Genomic DNA, 20,258 nt, shown 5'->3' with positions numbered 1-20,258 from the left:
TTGTATATAATTTGATATATAAATAATAACATATTATTACACGATCAGATAATTAAAAATTAAAAATAAAATAATATTTAATGATATAATAATATATTATTATTTATATATAAAAATTACATATATAATATTATTATTTTTAGTATAATATCACAGATCGATTGCTTTCCAGATAAATAAATGCCCTTTCCATTACACCTTTAAATTTTATAATATTTCTAGTATTATCAATCATTACTTTTCCTTATGGTTTGATTCACAACATGTGAAGGGGATCATTTAATTTTTTTAAAATAATATTATCGACATACATAAAAATTATAATTAATATGTTATTACATGATTTAATATTATTTTATTAATAAATAAATTATTATTTAATTATATACTGAAAATTTTATATAAATAATTTTATTTTATTTTTAATTCAATTCTAAAATAAAAAATCATGACAACAATTTAGGTAACCCATATAAACTATGAATAAAGAGTAAAAGAGAGACATGGAAAACGTTAAACATTTCTAGTTAATTGTTTGCAAAAATAACACCTTTGATAACTCACTTTAAAAATATTTACTACATATTTAGGTTGTACAATCTTTGTACGATGAATTTTATAATTTTTATACAAATTAAAATACTACAAAATTTGGCGATGTTACACTGGACATATTAATGGTTTACTCAAAAAAATTCAACTTAAATTGAATTTAAAAACTTCAAGAAAATCATTTCCTTCTAGAGATCATGAACATTGCTAACCATTTATAGATCATTTGATCAAGCTTTGAAAATTTTAATCAATTCTATATAACTTGTAAAATTACGAAATTTGGTATAATCAAACTACGCAATAATATCAAAATATTACTACTCACGGTAAAAAAGTATTACAATTTATAGTATAAGAGCACTTTGATCTATGTAAGAAAATCACCGTAAGAGCTTTGACACAAAATAACATGAAAACATAACCAAAGATCTCATTGGAACTCACTTAAGATCGAAGAAAACAAGAGACTTTTCTCACAACATAGTAAACCATAGCAAAGCATTTAAAAAAGAAAAAAAAAAAAACAGAACAATCCATCATTCCTTTTTTTTAGTGGAATTTTTGGACAAGAAAGAGAGGCAGGTTTGCAATATTTTCACACCAAGAAAAATAATTTCCCACCCATCATTCCTTCCATGATGTTAAAAAATTTATTTTTCCCCTATGCTCAAGATTCAAAGGTATTTTTTTAATTAGGTTACAATTCGAGGACAGCTTCTAACATTTAATTGTGGATTGAATGAACACCAATATTTAGCTGTAGGGAAGTTAAAAATTCCTTTTACCTAGATAAACAATGATATCAAATTTTAATTGGGTTAAATGTAACAAATAAATAAAGTTAAAATTAGTATTGATTCATAAAGTTAAAAATTTAATTTTCTGAAAAATCAAACCAATCATTCATATTAATTTAATAGTACCGTTGGGAGTAGGTATGAAGTCTTAATTTCTCGATATCCAAGATTGCTTTTCAGGTAGATAAATGGCCTTTCCATATATTAAAATATACGTAATTATTGTCCACCTTTAATTTTAAATTATTTTCCATACTATCAATTATTATTTTTCCTCGTTTACTTGAATCCTACTGCCGGAGTGATAACAGTGCAGGAAACCACAGCATTCATTCACTTGAGAGCAGAAGCAATTATCAAAGTCCATCAATGGTAACACTAAAAAAACCTCCACCAAAGTCCAGTCGAAGCAGGAAGTTTCTGAATCTTAATATTATTTGATCCTAGAGAGTGGGCTAGAGATATGGACGCTGTAGTATTTTCACAGAGGCTACGAAAGCTACTAGCAGGAGATGAAGGTATTTTGCCGGATGAAGTTAAGGAACTGCTTCGGAGGATTCAGACTGATTTTGAAGTTATGATATCTTTCATAAGGGAACGTCAACACAACCTTATTGGTAATTTCTGTCGTACGTATGAATCAAATCCACAAATCTGGAAAATCAAAAAGCAACTGATCGACTATTCTCATGAATTAGATTCGGCCATCGACATAATCTTGCTCGACATCATGCAACACAAAAGCCAACGCAATTCCAGGGTGTTTTCTGATGCTCATGATGGCATCAAAATAACTTCAAACAGAATGAATTCAGGTGAACAGGAATTGCCCACGTCGCCGATGTGTGCAGATGAAATCGAAGAATCTTTTCCTTTAACCTGGGGACTGGAGGGCAGGGAGGATGAGTCTTTTCCAGATGTGGATGAGATTATGAAGAGGGAGAAGGGTTCTCATCGTGCAGATCAAAGTATCATATCACTTTCTTTTCAATTAAACGATTCTTCTTCTTCCTCGTCATATACAGTAAAGAAGGGGAAGATGGAGCTTTTTCATGAGTTCGAAAGAGGTCACATCTATGGAATTGAATTAATGAGGTGTCTCATGCACGAAGGTGAAGAGATTGTATCAAAGCTACCTCAAGTCAACTATTCTTCTCCTTCATCAGAGAGAGGAGTGAAGGTGCAGAGGAGGAAAAGGAAGCTCATCAACAACAAACCCCGATTGGTGGGTCGCGAAGAAGAGACAAAGTATTTGTTAGATCATTTGATTGAGGGGGACCCTTCACTTTCCCCAATTTTAATCCGGGGAACAGGTGGTTGCGGGAAGACTGTACTCGCTGCTGAAGTTTACAACAGTAGTTACGTTAAGAACTATTTTGATTGCCGAGCTTGGATTGTGGTGTCTTATAACTCCAATATCCACAAGATATTGGACGACATGTTGAAGTCTGTGATCCCTTCTTCCTTATTGAGTGATGTTATGGATAAAGATTTTGAGTTGAAGAGAAATGCTCTTCGTGATTTCCTAACAAACAAAAGATACTTGATTGTGCTGGACGATGTTCCAGATCCTGGATCTTGGAAAGATTTCAACCAGGCCCTTCCTGATGATCATAACAGAAGTAGAGTACTAATAACAACAACAGTATATGATTATCGTACTTATTGGAACGCCTGTCTTGAAATTAAGGGACCATCAGAAGAGGACAGCCAGGAGATATTACTTGATAGGGTTTGTATCAAAGAGGGCAGACAGCTTGAGTTAGACCCTGTCATAAAATCATTGACAAAATTTTATCAAGGGAGGCCTTCAGCCATCTTATGCATTTCAGGTTTGCTGTCAGATATGGACATTGAAGATCTTTTCCCAAAGCTGTCTCTTCACTGTGATGAAGCAGAAAATTTAGACGTGCCAATTTTCTATTGGATTCTATCTTACTCTTACCTGAATCTACCTTTGAACTTGAGACCCTGTTTTCTTTATTTTGCTGTCTTCCCTGAAGGCTTTGGGATATACACATGGCACTTGTATCAGCTTTGGATTTCTGAGGGTTTCATTCATGATAACAGTGAGGCAACAGCTGAGGAGTACTTGAAACACCTAGTAGATGCGGGATTTGTTCAAGTAAATAAGAGAACATCTGGAGGTAGAATTAAAACATGCAACATTAATGGTTATATCCGGGATCTTTTAATTAGCATGGCACGGATGGAAAAGTTTATCCAGGTTCATGTTAAAGTTGAAAATAAGCCGCCAACCATAATATACAGACGGCTCTCTATTCATTTGGGTGACAGCAGATTTGTTCCGCCAGAGTACTCTGCCCCATATCTCTCTTCTCTGTTGTGTCTTGGCTTGAAAAGTGACAATCTGGCCGAGATAGATTGCATTTACCTTTCTGAAAACTTCAAACTCCTCAGGGTATTAGATTTGGGAAATCTAGTTCTTCAACAATATCCCACTGGAATACAAACTTTATTTCTTCTGAGGTACTTAAAGTTGAATATTCCTTCCCTCACCAGAATCCCTTCACAGTTATGCAACAATCTTCTGAACCTGTACACTCTCGACATGCCAAATAGCTCCATAGATGATACAGCAGATGATATTTGGAAGATGCACAAACTGAGGCATCTGAATTTCAAGGTCATCCAATTACCTGCACATCCTGGGAAATATTGCAACTCTCTGGAAAATCTCAATTTCATATCAACCTTACACCCCAGTAGTTGTACTCAAGATATACTGAGCAGACTGCCTAATCTTCAAAGTGTTCGAATATATGGAAACTTGAGTTCATATCAATCTACGCTGTCCAAAAGCCTCTGTGAACCACTCAGTCTTGAATCATTGAAGCTGGTGAATGAAAGTGAGATCTCAAAGCTCTCATCAATTAAGCTGAGCGAGTATCAGTTTCCTCCACAACTGACCCAACTGAGCTTGTCAAATACTGAACTGAAGGATGATCCCATGCCATTACTGGAGAAACTACAACATCTTAAAATCCTCAAGCTGAAGCACAATTCTTACACTGGGAGAAAGCTGACTTGCGGCACTGGTGGTTTCCCAAAGCTCGAGGTTTTGCATCTGAAATCAATGCTGTGGCTAGAAGAGTGGACGCTGGATACAGAAGCCATGCCAAACCTCGAATGTTTAGTTATCAATCCTTGTGCTCACTTGAGAAAGCTTCCTGAAGAGCTATGGCACATTAAGACTTTCAACAAATTGGAATTCTGGTGGCCACGACTGGAGCTAAAGCAAAGACTGAAGGATTTTGAGGATTTAGAGCGATACAACATTCAGATATACCCCTATGGAGTTTGATTTATATGAGTTGTTTTGGAATTACTTCAAAGTTCTCGGTAAGTTTTTTTTTTTTTTTAATTTTCTATTATTTCATATGCACTTCGGCCTTCACTATATTTAACTTTATTATCTTATGAGATATATTATTTTCACGCAATTTTAAAAACTCAATTAAGTGCTTGAATGATATATTATTATATGATTAGGTATTATTTTGTTATTTCAAAATTATTTAAACACATGATGAAACATCATCAATGCACTTAATGGATAGGTGCACATAGTTTAATTGTTATCTTATTTTATTATAACTACACCCTACCATAGGAATCTAAATTTACACTAAAAGCTTTCATACTAAAGTTCATATATATCTTTCATTGGATTCATCCCAAAGTTTGAAGTGATAGCTGATAATACACACGCATAGTGTCATTTTTAACCAGCTTGTGCCGCCCATAATTCTCCAGTACAAAATTGTTTTTCTTATTTCAGTTGAAAAGGGTAATCAATGTTGCCTTAAAGTCACTGTAAAGAGGTGCATGGTGCATTGGGTATGAGAATGTAGATTCTCTAACCTTTGTGGCTTGTCTTATTGAGTTTCTAGATCTTTAAGGGCTCGTTTGAGCCCTTGTTGTAGGATGCCCACTGGCTATCATTCATAGACCCTTCCATGATAGGCCTAATGAGTGTTTAAGTGGTTGTGCATATGATGTCTTTGGGCTTGTTCACTGGAGAAGATTAGTCTATCAAAAACACTTTTCGAACCATCTCCTAGTGGTGTCAAATGTTAGATTTCCTCATGACATGACTTACCTGCTACACTTCGAGGGTCAATGTCCTAATAGTGTGATTGATTATAATCTTGTTGTCAGGTGGCATCGTAACAGTGTAGATTGTGTTCCATATGTCGTTGGTTGGCTTCGTTTTGATTTAAGCATGTACGCTACTTATCAACATCGCCTCAATGTGAGTTATTTTGAACACATTGGGGGTTGTTATCACCCAAGCATGTAACATGCTTTGAATGCCAATAATTATCATTGTCTTAACACAGGTTAGAGGTTGTGTGTCTAGGGTCAACTGCATCATCACATGGGTTCAAGTTTGTGTATGCAACGCTAACATCGTGTGATATGGCAAGATAGATTTGTCACGTGAGCTATCTCTTCCATGTCGGACAGGGACAAACCCCTCAACTCATGGGCTGTTTTTCATTTTCTCTTAGAGAGTTGAGTTGTTGTGCAAGAGGCACTAGACCTTTTGTCGGTTGTTAGTATGGGGATTGGTGACTTAATGGATGTCATTGAGGCATGTTATTGAGTTATTGGATGAGCACTTGAATTGTGCCAATCAGGCTAGCTAATTGTGCAACCATATCTGAGGCCATAGGTAGTTGCACATCCAGTTGTTGGATTTGATTGTTCTTCACTAAAATGTCTATGTTGCCTTAAAGGTGAGAAATTAGGACTAGAATTGTCTTCATTAGTGTGAATGGTGGCAATCATTGATCTAGTTCTTCTTCCACTAGTTGCCATTGAAAAGAGATGTTTGTTGTGAGAGATTGTGTGTTCTTGTTGGAATATAGAGGAGCTTTTAAAACCCTTTCTCTTGAATCAAATTGTTGGTGAAGGAATTATCATCAATGAGAAGTGCATTGAACAATTGTAAAATTCATAGCAAGAAGATGAAAAGGCACAAGAAGATCAAGAAGCAACAATATTTTTAATATGGTTTGGTTGAAAAAACAGAAGACTACATCCACATAGGTTATATTAGCTGAGTACTTCAAGAAATTAGCAATATTATAATTCTAAAAGTTGTAAATGGTAGTAGGATGTAGAAGTGTCTCATCATAAGCTTTTTAACCATCCTAAATTTCCTAAATTTATATTAGTAGAGGCTATAGTTATATGTATAACTAATAAAAGAGCGATTACACTTTGATTGTAATTACTAAGATTATGAAAAATGGTTTTATGATAATAGGAAACTATTATTTAATATTGAAGATATTGCAGGAGTAGTGACAAATATTGACTTCCTTTTAACTAATTTTAGTGAGATCATACCCTCTCTACATATCATCATAACCAGTAAGTTGGTATGTAGTCTATGCGCCAATTACTGATCATCTCATAGATGTTGTATCTGCTAGTTTGGTAGTTTATACCACATAACAACAATTTTTTTTTTCTCTTTTTGTATCGTTTCTTTTAATGTATATCTCACATTAATACACTATGGAGAGCAGGAGAGAAACCATGAAACAAGCCATTCATATATCATGGTTCCTTGAGCACACAAAAGCTCTTCCTTGCAGATAGCAGAGGAATTCACTGAAAAAAATAAAGTAGAAATTAATTTTTCAGCATTCCCTTTGCATGTGCAGGAAATCATAAAGGGAGATCATGAACGCAGTCAGGAACTCAATTTCGGTTGAAACCCAGCATTGATCAGTTGAAACCCAGCATTGAGCACTTCAGCTTTCTACTTATGAAGATATGGACATTGGTCACAGAAACTGATGTTTGGCTTTGTAGACTTCAAGAACTGCTAAGATGGAGCCATAACTGGACAATTGTAATAAAAAAAATGGCACTCTGTATTTATCTTTATTTAGATTTTTCACTTCCTGGAATGTATTTTTGTGTCTTAATTGACCTTATTTGTCTTTAAATTTGGTATTTCACCTGTTTTTAGTATAGTCAGTTCAGCTTCAAATAAAAGGTTCAAATAAAGTAAAATTTCCTTGTTAGAAAAACACCTTTTTCTAGACCTGGCCACGGTTTATGAACTGGTGGTTCCGGATCAAAACCGTCAGTTTACGGCTTGAAAAAAAATAAGAATACTAAATCGAAACCATTATAGGTCGGTTCAGAATTGACATTGAATCGTTGGTTCCCATTTATGGCCACGGTTCATGGCCCTAGTTCAAAATCGATATTGAATCATCAGTTCTGATTTATGGCTCTGATTTATTTTTTAATTAATAATATAATAATTAAAAATTAAAAAAAAAAAAGCTTGAACTTAATTTTTCAATTAAGCTTCCTACGTATGCTCTTGAGGTTTAGAAGAATCAAAACCTACGTAATTCTCTTACCTTTGCATACCCAATAACTAGTGGTATCTCTTTACCTTATTATTTACCTCCACTTTCTTGACTTTGGTTTTCGTTATTGAACTATCTGTAGTTAAATCAAAGGGTTTTTCATTGAAGTCCACTTTTATATCTTGTTGTATAATCGTCTATATATACTTGCGCTTCAATAGATTCGGGAGCCAAACTTGATCGCCTCTCGTCCAATAGAATCTTAATTAAAAGCTTGTTCCACTGTGACAGTTAATGTTGGTGCTGCTAGGACTTGTTTAACAATAACTGCTAATGTTGGAAATGTTGGTGTATGTCAACTCCACTATTCTAAAACTAGAAAGTTTTTACCTATATTGCTATCACCAAAGTCAAAGTAGTAGTTAGATAAATTTCAAACTCCGAAGTGAAGCCTGATGTTTCTCTTGGTCTTTTGCCGCTTTGCATCATAATACAATCATTATAACTAATATTTTAGGTTAGTGATTGGGCAATAGGTGGTAGAGAGGATAAAAAACCACATTGATTACCATAAACTAATGAATATTTAATATAAATTTTTTTAATTAAATTCATAATAGTAGCTATAGTTAATGAAATATTATCTTCATCCTCATTATCTAATTGCATGTATACATAATATAATGTTAAATAATCTGTAACACCAGTTAATTTAAACCTAGGATTAAAAAAAACAAGCAACAAAAAAAATTTTTAGAATTTTTTTATAGTAATTTAACTATTTTATTTTCATTAAAATAATAGTTTCTTTTAAAAAAACATTTTTTTCGCCCTCTTGTAAAACTCCAATAATATTAAGGGTTTTATTTAAAAAAAAAAAAGGGAAGTTGGAAAATAAACTCTACTCAAAGTATAAGTTGCACTATTAAAATTTATTAAAATATCTAAAATTATCTTACAAATATCCCAATGTTGGAGATATAGTATAACTTGTGACACATTTTGTGAAATAAATGTGCATAATAATTTTTTATAATCAAAAGGCTTATCAAGTAATTTATATATTGAATTCCAACAAATCGACACATTTTTAGGAAATCTTTTTGGTCTTCTATTATGTATTTTGTAAAATTTATTTCATTCTTTCATTGTTTGGTGATGTGCCCTTAAAAATAAAATTGTTATTTTTATTAGACTAATAAAATTATTAAGATATCTTAAACCAACTTGTGCACATCAATTTAACACATGACATACACATCTAATAGGAAAAAATCTGCCATCTAAATTGAGCTTGCAAATTTTTGTCAAATTAGTAATTGAGGTTGTATTTGCAGCTATATTATCAAACGAAATTGAAAAAATGTTAAAAACTAATTTAGATTTTTTTAATTATTTTATAAATATAATCAATTGTATGTCGGTCATCAAATACCTTAAATGCCAAAATTTTTTTTCGTAATTGAAAATTATTATTTATCAAATGACAAGTTATACCCATATAAGGTGAACTTGTCAATAATCACTCCAAATATCACTACTTATAAACATATGTCCATTTAAATTTGTAAAAAATTAAATGAATTCTCTTTTTTTGTTTTTGTTTTTATATAAACCTAATAATGATCTTTTTAATATATTTGTAGAAATAGTTTTATGTGCAGAATTTAATGCAGTTTTACAATAATTATTAAAATTTAAATTTTTACTAAAACTATATGCTAAGTGATCTATTGTTACCACTTTTACAATTTCTTTTTTACCTTTATTATCATCATAAATAAAGAGAGATTTAAGTGGAGAATAATACCCAGTTATTTGTGTTTGACCTCTATTTTGTCAAATTTTTTCTAGATGTTTTGACTCCAAATGCCTTTTGAATGTCCCATATCCATCTTCTTATTTAAATTTATAAATTTGTTTACAATAATTGCAAACAACTTCAAAATTATCATCTTCTTTTTGTATCTTCTTGAAATGAATTTTGAAAATATCATAAGTAAGAATTTTTTGTGGTTGTTATTCCATTTTCACTTGTTGTTGTTGTTGCTTCACCTCCACATATTGACTTCCATTTTCTTATGTTGAAAAATCTTCCACAAATTGATCTTCATCCATATTTGATATATATGAATATTGACTAAATCTCCTATTACGTGAAGAATTTTTATTACTTGTCAATTTTTGATAATAAATAAAATTAATTATAAAAATAAATTCTATAATTAATTACGAAACTGTATAATAAAAAAATAATAATTAAATTATAGAAATTAAAATTGGATTTGATAAAAATAAAGAGAGAATTTAATTGAATTTGATTAAAAGATTGAGAGAGTTCTTGATAATTGAGAGAATGAGAAATGAGAATAAATAAATAAAAGAGTTGAGAGACTGAATGAGTATTTATAAATAAAATTTAATATAAAAAATATAAAAAAAATTAATAGGCCTAACGGCCATATATTTTGCAAGGGACCGTTATGGCCCCCTACAAATTTATACTTTTTTAATTAAAAAAATAATCATTTTCATTTAAAATTAATAAATTTTTTAATTAAATTATTGAACCATTGTTTCATGAATCTGTAAACTAATGGTTTAACCGTTGGTTCATGAACCAGTGATTTGACAATTCAAAAAAAAAAGAAAAACCTAAACCAGACTATTAGAATCCGATTCCGATTTGGATTCAGGTTGGTTCTGAGTCTGAGGATTTCGATTCTAGTTTTACATGGGTCAATTCCAATCTGGTTCACAGGCCAAACCGCCCATGGCCAAGACTACCTTTTTCAACCCTGGAAGTATATGGTTTCTTGATTTTAGTAACAAGACTTATTTGAGATTAATTTTATCTGGTTTTCATATGGATTCAATACAATATGTGGAAAACCCTTGCTCTGCACCAGGGATCTCTTATAATTTCCCAGACAATTAATGAGCAAGGGCTAATGCCTCGTAGAATTGCACACTGGATATGATTGAAACAGGGTTAAGCTACAATAATTTTCTGGTCAGATCTTTAACTTCTGCATATTGAAAGGTTGAAACATGAACACTCGCAAGTGTGGGTTCGAGCAAAGACATCTCAAACTCGATCGTAAGTGCAGTTTGTTTGATCTTGGAACAAGAGGTCATCGGTCAAACTCAAGATTGAGATCTTGAGTATGCAATTCTATGGAGGGAGAGCTCAAAGGTTCTCAACTTGATAGGATCACAAGCAGCTTATGTTTGCATATAAAGTAGGGCTGGACTCGAGCCGAGCCAGCTCAAGCTCGAGCTCGGCTCGGCTCGGTTCGAGCCTGAAATGAGCCGGGCTCTATTCGGCTTGATCGAGCTCGGGTTGGCTCGGTAGATTTTTTTTAAAAATTTTTTATACAAAACGATGTCGTTTTGATCTATATATATGCAAAACGATGTCGTTTTGATATAAAAAATGAGCCAAGCCGAACTTGAGCCTAGCTGAGTTTGGCTCAAATCGAGCTCGAGCTGAGCCGAGTTCGGCTCAAGTCGAGCTCGAACCGAACTGGAGCCGCCTATAAATAAACCGAGCCGAGCCCGAGCTGGCTGCAAGCCGAGCTCGGCTCGGCTTGAATCCAGCCCTAATATAAAGCATCATTTTGGCCAATTCAAAACAATATTATTTTACGCTAGTGTTACATTAGGTAAGTAGTGCAAAATAGTGTCATCTTGCCATATAATTTGGAGGCAAAATGACGTAATTTTGCTCTAAGTATATTGAACTTGACTTGCTTGCGATTGACCTTATCTACGATACCAAATCCATGTGAGCTAAGCTCAAACATCATCCATCATATCAATTCAAGTTTATATTCTTCAAAACTAGTCGAATTTGAGTATAGGCTTGAGTTCACTGTCACTCACTTCTGTTCATTGATAAAGTCTCCAACTTCAACAAATTTGTATTTTGAGATATAGATTCCTCTTGAATCCACTTACAAAGTTGGGAAACTTTTTGGATATATATATATATATATATATATATATATATATATATATATAGAGAGAGAGAGAGAGAGAGAGAGAGAGAGATGATTCTTATGAGTTGATTAAGATTCCCTTATAATCTACTACGATCGACGATAGTAGCTATGCTTAAATTGTGGTCATTTCGAATATTTGACTGAAAAACGTAAGTTCTCCGGATGCTCTGATCAAAGCCCAAGCCAGAAATTTTAGTCTCTTTACAAAAGTGTGGACTCAAGTGTTCACACATTTTCTGAATTTTATCGCAGCAGCTGTTACCACTGCTGCCGATTACGTTAGACCTCGGCCCTGTAAAATCTTGAATTTCCATGAAGCTCAAAGCCTGCTTCTTTTCTCCAAGAGGTGACAGTTTCATTTCACTTCATCACACTTCATTTTCTGTGTTTCTAGTACTTGTAATTTTCTCAGATTCTAGCTCTGTTTCTGGAACTTTGAGTGTCTGTGCCTTGTGTATTTGATCTGATCCAATCTGGGTTTGTGTTTGTTTGACTTATTATTTTTATCTGTTCATGTGGACAGTCATTTCACTAGGAAAAAAAAAAAAGTAATATTGTACAACATTTTATATTCAAATTAAATTGTACATTTTGTATATAAATTAATATGGTAATATATGATAAAATGATTTTAATTGAAAAAAAAAATAAACAATCATATCACTTAATCACAATCTTTCACCTCGAATTGTATATAAGAGGTTATACAATTTGTTCCTATGTATAATTTTATTTATAAGGAAATAGTCAAGTTGGCATCCCTATAGGCTTAGGATTCGAGAACAACTTCCTAATGTTCCACTAGGGATTGAATGAACACCGATATCTAGTTGCATTGAAGTCAAAGATTCTTTTTACGCACATAAACAATTACTTCAAATTTGAATTGGGTTAAAGGTAGCCGCTAAATAAGGTTGAAATTGGTGTCGATAAAAGAATAAATAGTGTTATGTGTATAAATAATATATATAATTTTATATACAAACAATATATATAATTTTATGTACAAACAATATATCATCATATGATTAAATAAATTTAAATTAAAAATAAGATAATACTTAATTATATAATAATATATCATTATTTATATATATTATTTATATATATAGTATTCTTGTTAAGGAATCTAGTTGTCTTGACAACCAAGCCAACCATTCATATTAAATTTATAGCATGATTGTAAATAGGTGTGAAGTCTTAATTTTCTCAATATCAAAGATTGCTTTCCAGGCAGATTAATGCCCTTTCCATTATTCCATGTATTAAAGTATACATAATTATTGTTCACTTTTCAATTTTAAAATACTTTCAGTATTATCAATGATTTTTTTTTTCCTCGTTATAAAAAGACGGTCAAATAATTATGAATTTTTATTTTAACAGTATTATATGCAAATACTTTTAAGTAAATAAGTAAATAGATAAATAATATATAAAATTATTAAATCTTAATACCATAAAGAAAAGAATGTGTATAAACAATTTCTTAATTCAATTCTAAAGTAAGATATCATGATTACAACTTAAGTGGCCGCATTTTGAGGCGTTTTTAACTCCACCTAAGTTGGTGTGGTTGACATATGGGTTCAAAATTTAAAAAGAAACCCTAGATCTATATATATATATAACAATACTATGTATATTCATTTTGGATATATAATTATATATATATGTATATATATTATTATATGATTGAGTATTACTTTGTTCTTAATTCATAATCACTCAATCATACAATAACATATATAAGTGTGTAAATATTTATGTATCCAAAATAGTTATATATAATTTTATTGCTACATATATTCTATGAAGGCCAAAAGACTTATTCCCAACTAAGGTATACTGAAAAACCAAAATCTTACCCTCCAACTTTTAAAAACCCAAATATTCCCCCATGAAATAATTTCTGTTAAAAATTTCAATCAGGGTTAGGATAAAATCATCATTTACTTAAAAATTAAAATTTTACCATATTTTCCTCCCTTAAATTTAAAAATCTCACAATTACCCTTACCCAAAGTTTTAAAAAGTCAATTTTCCCCTTAGAGTTTTTTCTTCTTATCTCTGGTGACAATCCTCCGTCTCCTATCATCTATCGTTCTCCCTCTCACCTAATCTCCCCTTCCTAGCCTCTCTCCTTCTCTTTTCCAACCACCAACAGACAAAAATCATTTGAAAATCAAGACAATTTTCATCTGGTTGTGTCATTGTTTAGACAAAGATCTTTTTGTTTAGATGACGACATGTCTAGATAATTTGTCTGGATGTCATCATCTAGCAAAAATCATTTGAATTTCCAAACTATTTTCATTGATCAATGGCCAGAGAAGAGAGGGAGAGAAGCTATGAGAGAAGACAACTGATAGACAAAGATGGTGGATCATCATCAAAGAAAAGAGGAAAAAATTTTAGAGAGAAAATTGTCACTTTTCAAACTTTGAAGAAAATTTTGGGGAGGAATTGTGAGATTTTCAAGTTGAGAGGGGCAAAAGTTTAGTTTTTTAAGATGTTATTAAATGACAATTTTATCCCTAACTCTAATTGAGATTTTTAATAAAAATTATTTTATGGGTGAATTTTGGATTTTTGAAAGTCAGAGGGTTTTTGAAGGCTTATTCTAAACCTTTGGGTGAGAACAAGTCTTTTGGCCCTTTATGAATTATGAATAAAGAGTTAAAAAGGGAGACGGAAAATGTTAATTTGTAAAAAGAGCGCTTTCAACAGCTCAATTTTAAAACTTTTACAAACACAACCTCATCAGACTGCAAGTCATTCCTGTATACTTCTCTTATCTGTTTCTTCACTTCAATTGACTTCACAAACTAAACAAAGCTTCAGCATCTCATGCTTCAATCACACTTCTGCTGGGGTATTAACAGTGCAGGAAACCGCGGTATTCATTCACTTCAGGAAACCACAGTAAAAGAACTCCACCAAAGTCCAGTCACAGCAGGTGATTTCTGAAGCCTACAATTATAAGATTCTAGAGTGGGCTAGAGATATGGACGTTGTAGTATTTTCACAGAGGCTACAAAGGCTATTAGCAGGAGATGAAGGTTTTTTGCCGGAAGAAGTTAAAGAAGTGCTTCGGAAGATTCAAACTGATTTTGAACGCATGACTTCCTTCTTAACGGAACATCAACACAACCTTATTGGTAATTTCCTTTTTACGTATAATTCAAATCCACAAATCTGGGATGTCAAAATGCAACTGATCGACTATTCTCATGAATCTGATACGGCCATTGACATAATCTTGCTCAACATCATGCAACACAAGAGCCACATCTATGGAATTGAATTACTGAGGTGTCTCATGCACGAAGGTGAAGAGATTGCATCAAAGCTACCTCAAGTCAACTATTCTTCTCCTTCATCACACAGAGGAGTGAAGGTGCAGAGGGGGGAAAGGACGCTCATCAACAACAAACCCCGATTGGTGGGTCGTGAAGTAGAGACGAAGAATTTGTTAGATCTTTTGATTGAGGGGGACCCTTCACTTTCCTCAATTTCAATTATTAGTGGAGTTGGTGCTGACGGGAAGACTGCACTCGCTGCGGAAGTTTACAACAGCAATTACGTAAAGAACTACTTTGACTGCCGGGCTTGGATTGAGGTATCTTTTAACTACAATATCCTCAAGATATTGGACGACATTTTGAAGTCTGTGATGCCTTCTTCATTATGGAGTGATCTTATAGATAAAGATTGTGAGTTAAAGAGAAATGCTCTTCGTGATTTCCTGACAAACAAAAGATACTTGATTGTGTTGGACGATCTCTGGACATATAATTCTCGGAATGATTTCATCCAGACTCTTCCTGATGATCATAAAGGAAGTAGAGTACTTATAACGACCAAAATTCCTGAAGTTGGTGATAACTGGGACGCCCGTCATCTTGAAATATGGACACTCTCTCAAGAAGACACTTGGGAGATGTTACTTGATAGGGTTTTTATCAAAGAGGTCAGTCGGCTTGAGCTACAGCCTCTGATAGAAACATTGGGAAAATTTTGTAGAGGGTGGCCTCTAGCCATCTTATGCATTTCAGGTTTGTTGTCAGAGATGGATATTCAAGATCTTTTCTTGAAGCTGGCTCTTCACTGTGATGAAGCAAAAAAATTAAAATTGCCATCACCCTGTTGGATTCCGTCTTACTCTTACCTGAATCTACCTTTGAACTTGAGACCCTGTTTTCTTTATTTTGCTGTCTTTCCTGAAGGCTTTGAGATATTCACATGGCACTTGTATCAGCTTTGGATTGCTGAAGGTTTCATTCATGATAACAGTGAGGCAACTGCTGAGGAGTACTTGAAACACCTAGTACATGCGGGCTTTGTGCAAGTAAATAAGAGAACATCTGGAGGTAGAATTAAAACATGCAACATTCATGGTTATATCCGGGATGTTTTATTTATCATGGCTGAGATGGAGAAGTTTATCCAGGTTCATCTTAAAATTGAAAATAAGCCGCCACTTAAAATATACAAACGGCTCTCTATTCATTTTGATGACAGCAGATTTGTTCCGCCAGAGTACTCTGCCCCATATCTCTCTTCTCTGTTGTGTCTTGGCTCGAAAAGCGACAATCTGGCCGAGATAGATTGCATTTACATTTCTGAAAACTTCAAACTCCTCAAGGTATTAGATTTGGGAACTCTGGTTCTAAACCATTATCCCACTGGAATACAAGCTTTATTTCTTCTGAGGTACTTAAAGTTGAATATTCCTTCCCTTACCAGAATTCCTTCACAGTTATGCAACAATCTTCTCAACCTGTGCACTTTGGTCATGCCATATACCTTCATAGATAATACAACAGATGATATTTGGAAGATGCACAAACTGAGGCATCTGAATTTCGGGCTCATCAAATTGCCTGCACATCCTTGGAAATATTGTAACTCTCTGAAAAATCTCAATTTCATATCAACCTTACACCCCAGTAGTTGTACTCAAGATATACCAAGCAGACTGCCTAATCTTCGAAGTCTTCAAATTTATGGAAACTTGAATTCATATCAATCTATGCTGTTCAAAAGCCTCCGTGAACCAGTCAACCTTGAATCATTGAAGCTGGTGAATAAAAGAGAGATCTCAAAGCCCTCACCAATTATCCTGAGCAAGTATCAGTTTCCTCCACGACTAACCCAACTGAGCTTGTCAAATACTGAACTGAAGGATGATCCCATGCCAACATTGGAGAAACTACAGCATCTTAAAATCCTCAAGCTGAAGCACAATCCTTATTCTGGTAGAAAGCTGACTTGCACCTCTGGTGGTTTCCCAAAGCTCGAGGTTTTGCATCTGAAATCAATGCTGTGGCTAGAAGAGTGGACAATGGAAGCAGAAGCCATGCCAAACCTCAAATGTTTGGTTTTCAATCCTTGTGCTTTCTTGAGAAAGCTTCCTGAAGAGCTATGGCGCATTAAGACTCTCAATAAATTGGAACTATGGTGGCCACGACCGGAGCTAAAGCAAAGAATAAACGATTTTGAGGATGTGGAGAGATACCACATTCAAATATACCCATATGGACTCTGATTCATGAGTTAGTTTGGAATCACTTCAAATCTTTTGGTACGTGTCTTTTTTTCTATTATTTGGTATGCACTTCAGCCTTCACTATATTTAACTTTATTATCTTATGAGCAATATTATTTGCATCTAATTTTGAAGTACTAAGATAATATATTATTATATAATTGATTGTTATTTTATTTTATTAGAATTACATAATCACATGATGAAACATTATTTATATATATAATGGATAGGTATACATACTTTTGTTGTTATCTTATTTTGTAATAACTAAACCCTAGCATAGTAATCTAAACTTACACTAATATCTTTGTACTAAAGTTCAGATATATCTTTTATTGGATTCATCCAAAGTTTGAAGTAAGAGTTGATAATACACTTATACATAGTGCCATTTTTAATCAATTTGTGTCACCCATACTACAAAATTGCTTTTCTTATTTTGCTCAAAAAGGGTAATTGATTATTCCTTAAAGTCACTATAAAAGCTGCATGCATGGCACATTGGGTAGGAGAACAAAGATTCTCCCACCTCAATTTTGTGGTTTTCGAATGATTAGTGGTGTTGTTAACTTGAATATTGTTGAACGAGATGTATAAGTTGTTGAAATAGTGATGTGGAACGGGACCAACATGGTTATATGTATGTATGTATGTGTATGTTGCAATGTTAGGCTAATTTTTGTAAGTGATGCTTGATCTAAAATATAAAGACTTAATTTATGCTTGTTAGGACGCTAAAGACTTGTTGAATGTATGAGACACACTTAGAAATAAATTAGATAGTCGCTTAGGTTTAAAACAAACACGAATTAGATTTTTCAGTTGCCATGCATGACCATAATGTACCTAAAATTTATGGAAGTAATGTCATGTACAACTATGCATGAGGACATACATGCCCGTATGCACTACACCCAAAATTTCCCCAACGACTAGCAAATGATAGTGCAGAGGACATGTACAGTTGTTCTAGATACATAAATTGAGTCACAATAAGCGCTTGTGCCTTTGGAATGTATGATAATTCATGATATAGAATGACAAAAATACCCCTAAAAAATATGTATGTTTGAGATGGAAAGTTGGATGTGCCTGGGGAAGAGGGCACACTCATGCACTTTACCGTCCACCCTCGTACATTAGATCATAATTAGGTACGCCCATTAAAAGTTAAACCATGCATAGAGAGAAGAATGCATGACTGCATACTTGCTAGTGCATGACCATGCACTGAAGAAAGTTAAGCAAAAATTAAGAATCAAGTTTTAGTCCTAAAGGCTTATACAAATATAAGGTTCGCAGTAGTACCGAACATGCCGATTAAGTGATCATAAGTAAGGCATGAGAGACAAGTTAAGGTGAAAACTACTACGAGCCTAAATAGAGTTAGTGGCTTGAGATGCATGCATGCTAGCCCATGACTATTGTCATATAGGTTGCTACAAAGGGGCGCTTGTGAGATTTTCTTTCTACACCACCTGCAATAGGGCTAGTAGTCTATAGTAAGACATTGAATAAAAGTAGGGCACACTTGCCAGTAGTACAATCCAGATAAGTTATAATAGTCCAACAGTGGACTACATAGCTCATATGGCCAAAATGTCGAATCTTTGTCTCAATCTAATATGATCAACATAGTTATCCAGTTCTAGTATAAAAGTGTTATCACCCAAATAAGTAAGAAAACGGAGCGTCATCCCAAATTAAGATCCTTAAAGTATCTTATATAACCAAGTGGGGCTATAGTGTTTCCCAAGAGAGTATTATGGGACTGTAGAGCTTCTTGAGTGAGAATTTATTTAATAATAGTATTATCCATGCCATCTAAGTTGAGTCATAGACAATACTCTCAATGGTCAAGTTAAGGTGGACAAGTCAAGGGTAAAATGAGGATTTTGTTTAGTTTAAAGTAGACTTTCCTATTTACTGCGTGATTATCACTCACTCTCTAACCTTCCTTGGTTTGTAGGTTCATGTGATCGAGATGGTTGCGGTGCAAGAGGAGGTCAATGGGCATAAAGTTGGCGTAGGAGCATTTCAATCTTTTTGCAAGTTTATGTATTTTGATTTCAATTTTTAAGACACAGTTGTATGACTAGTTAGCTTATATTTGCTACACAATTTGTTTGCTGTTGGTTTTATGTTTCAAACATATTTTGGATGTTTTCCATTGTTATGTTAATTAAGGATATTTTCAAAAATTTTAGTTTATGTTGTACGTGTATGAAGCTATTTTTAAGTGTATTCACACTTAATAAGTGAAAATAAATGATGCTTATCTATGGAAGACCAGTACTTTTAGAAGAGAGTGTTATAAGTGTGGAAACGTAAACTTGAAGTATGTTGTCATCGTTATATGGTTTTGCATGGTAGGAAGTGATTGCACTTTTATTACAATAGCTAAGATTATGGAAAGTGGGTTCATGAGAATAGGAAACTACCATTTCATATTGAAGAGATTGTGGAAGTCATGACATGTATTGACCCTTGTTTCCTCTTTATTACTTTCAGGTGAGATCTAACCATATCCGCATCTCATCTCAACCAACAGGTTGGTACATAGTCTACCCATTAATTACTGATCGTCTTCTACATATCGTATTCACGAGTTTGACCGACAAGTAGTTTTTACCATATAACAACTTTTTTTTTTTACGCACGCTAAAGCTCTTCCTTGCAAGCCATTCATATTTCAAGGTTCCTTTAGCACGCTGAAGCTCTTCCTTGGAGATAGCAGAGTAAGACCCTTCGCTGTTGCAATTCATTGTAAAATGAAAAGAAGAAATTATTTTTTCGGTATTCCATTTACATGTGCAGGAAATCAGAGGGAGATCATGAATGCAGTTAGGAACTCGATTTCATTTGAAACCCAGCATTGAGCAATTCAGTCTTTATTTCTGCTTTCTACACATGAAGAAATGGAAATTGGTCACAGAAACAGATGTTTGGTTCTACTTCAAGAACTGCCAAAACGGAGCCATTTCTG

The 20,258-nt window shown here is 33.5% G+C and overlaps 3 protein-coding genes across 3 annotated transcripts; all 3 read left to right on the top strand.

The window, feature by feature from the left end:
* Positions 1–1,815: 1,815 nt before the first annotated feature.
* LOC123201765 (putative disease resistance RPP13-like protein 3) lies at positions 1,816–3,907 on the top strand. Its single transcript, XM_044617320.1, has 2 exons — positions 1,816–3,842; positions 3,889–3,907. Exons 1-2 carry the CDS (start codon positions 1,816–1,818, stop codon positions 3,905–3,907), a joined length of 2,046 nt encoding a protein of 681 aa, XP_044473255.1.
* LOC123201285 (probable disease resistance protein RF9) lies at positions 3,806–7,289 on the top strand. Its single transcript, XM_044616721.1, has 2 exons — positions 3,806–4,715; positions 7,052–7,289. Exon 1 carries the CDS (start codon positions 3,925–3,927, stop codon positions 4,675–4,677), a length of 753 nt encoding a protein of 250 aa, XP_044472656.1. The 5' UTR covers positions 3,806–3,924; the 3' UTR covers positions 4,678–4,715; positions 7,052–7,289.
* Positions 7,290–14,725: 7,436 nt separating this feature from the next.
* LOC123201764 (probable disease resistance protein RF45) lies at positions 14,726–17,269 on the top strand. The gene has a single exon (XM_044617319.1). The coding sequence runs from the start codon at positions 14,726–14,728 to the stop codon at positions 17,267–17,269; it is 2,544 nt and encodes an 847-aa protein (XP_044473254.1).
* The last annotated feature ends 2,989 nt before the right edge of the window (positions 17,270–20,258 follow it).

Source organism: Mangifera indica, chromosome 18, assembly GCF_011075055.1.
Source record: "Mangifera indica cultivar Alphonso chromosome 18, CATAS_Mindica_2.1, whole genome shotgun sequence".
Taxonomy (NCBI): domain Eukaryota; kingdom Viridiplantae; phylum Streptophyta; class Magnoliopsida; order Sapindales; family Anacardiaceae; genus Mangifera; species Mangifera indica.
This window is presented reverse-complemented; position numbering and strand designations above follow the sequence as displayed.

Excerpts from the sequence above, each read along its gene's own strand:
- LOC123201765 (XM_044617320.1), top strand. The coding sequence starts at position 1,816 with ATGGACGCTGTAGTATTTTCACAGAGGCTACGAAAGCTACTAGCAGGA.
- LOC123201285 (XM_044616721.1), top strand. The coding sequence starts at position 3,925 with ATGCCAAATAGCTCCATAGATGATACAGCAGATGATATTTGGAAGATG.
- LOC123201764 (XM_044617319.1), top strand. The coding sequence starts at position 14,726 with ATGGACGTTGTAGTATTTTCACAGAGGCTACAAAGGCTATTAGCAGGA.